General features: G+C 31.7%; 1 protein-coding gene across 1 annotated transcript; it reads left to right on the forward strand.

The window, feature by feature from the left end:
* The first annotated feature begins 14 nt into the window (after positions 1-14).
* Positions 15-1,020, forward strand: LOC111402707 (cytochrome P450 71A8-like). Its single transcript, XM_023031056.1, has one exon. It carries the CDS (start codon positions 175-177, stop codon positions 739-741), a length of 567 nt encoding a protein of 188 aa, XP_022886824.1. The 5' UTR covers positions 15-174; the 3' UTR covers positions 742-1,020.
* The last annotated feature ends 707 nt before the right edge of the window (positions 1,021-1,727 follow it).

Consider the following 1,727-nt stretch of genomic DNA (forward strand, 5'->3'; position numbering starts at 1 on the left):
TCCTAATATTATTTGTAGGATCACGTTTTATACAAGCAAGAGAGGTATTCTTTTTTCTCAATTATATTGAAAAATTTGTATGTAGCTCTAAGTTTTCTCAATATTTTTATCTAACTGTAACAGGATGTATTTGTTGGTGGAACTGACACCACATCAGCTGTTCTAGAATGGACAATGACAGAGCTCTTAAGACATCCTAAAATAATGACAGAGCTGCAAAACGAGGTGAGGAGTATTCTCAATGGCAAACCGAACATAAATGATAATGACCTGGAGAAAATGCATTTTCTAAAAGCTGTAATCAAGGAGAGTCTTCGCTATCATTCTCCGGTCCCATTTTTGGCACGAATAGCAAGCCAAGACGTTCAAATTATGGGATACAATATAGCAGCTGGGACAATGATCTTAATCAACAGTTGGGCAATCAGTAGAGACCCTGAATCATGGGAGGAACCCGAAAAGTTTCAGCCTGAGAGATTCTTGAATTCCTCTATAGACTTCAGAGGAACAGATTTCCAACTGATTCCATTCGGTGCAGGCAGAAGAGGGTGCCCTGGAATCAGTTTCGCAATGGCAACTATTGAATTTACACTGGCAAATCTTGTCCAAAAATTTGACTGGAAATTGCCCAATGGAGAAAAAGGAGAGGATTTGGACATGACTGAATATCCTGGCGTTACAGTTCGTAGGAAAAAACCACTTCTTGCTGTTGCCACTGAATATTGCTTCAAATGCAGATAAATTATACAATTTGATACAACATTGTTTCACTTTTAAGATTGTAAAGATTCCTGATTTGCCTTTCCTTTGTCTTGAAAATAAGTTGCTAGAGAGGTGCTGACTCAAAACAAAAGATATAAGGTTCTTTTAATGGGACTATCAGGTGTTGTTCTCTCCTGTATTTTCCTTAATTAATCATTGTTTTGTTAAAATTCAATCAAATAGATGCGATTGAATATCTTCACCGACTGAAAAAATCTAGAGATTTACGGGTTTGCTGAATCAGTCTCTCTTTCCCTGTCTAAGGTTTTTTCTTATTTCTAGAATCATCTCCCTTTCTGCCATACTAGAAATTAAGAGTGTGTTTGATAGAATTTATTTTAGAATGATGAGTTATTGAATGTATTATTTTGGAAAATGTGTGGTTAAAAAGTAAAATAACTTTATTGATTTGTATGTAAAATATTTTATTGTTTGAATGTCTGGTGAAGAATGATTCTATAACAAACAATTTAAATTTTTAAAGGATGACAAACAATAGCTAAGTTTACTGCAACGTATGAACTCAAACCATCAAGCAAACAACTGAATTGCTGAACATATTAAAGGTCCGTTTGATTGCAAAGATGGAATTTAAATTGAAAGAAATCGAATTCCAGGGAAAGAAATTGTTTCTTGGGAATTGTAAATTATTATGTTTGATAGGTATAATTTTTCACATGAAAAATATTGAAAAAAAAAAGTTTTTTTGGTATTCTTTTGATTTTGTTTTACATGAAACTTGTTGATTAAAGAAATATAATTTACTGGTATTTGGGACGAAATTTGTTTCCATTGCCAACAAAAAAAAAATTCAAGAAAATTATCTATTTTTTGGTATTCGTTTGACTTTATTTTACATGAAAATTGTTAGTTAAAGGGAAATATCTTTTTACAGTAATTCTTAGAATTTGCTTCAATTGCTAAAAAAAAATAATAAATAAATAAATTAAATAATAATAATAAAG

Source organism: Olea europaea, chromosome 10 (assembly GCF_002742605.1).
Source record: "Olea europaea var. sylvestris chromosome 10, O_europaea_v1, whole genome shotgun sequence".
Taxonomy (NCBI): Eukaryota; Viridiplantae; Streptophyta; class Magnoliopsida; order Lamiales; family Oleaceae; genus Olea; species Olea europaea.

Coding starts and splice junctions, on each gene's coding strand:
- LOC111402707 (XM_023031056.1), top strand. CDS start 175: ATGACAGAGCTCTTAAGACATCCTAAAATAATGACAGAGCTGCAAAAC.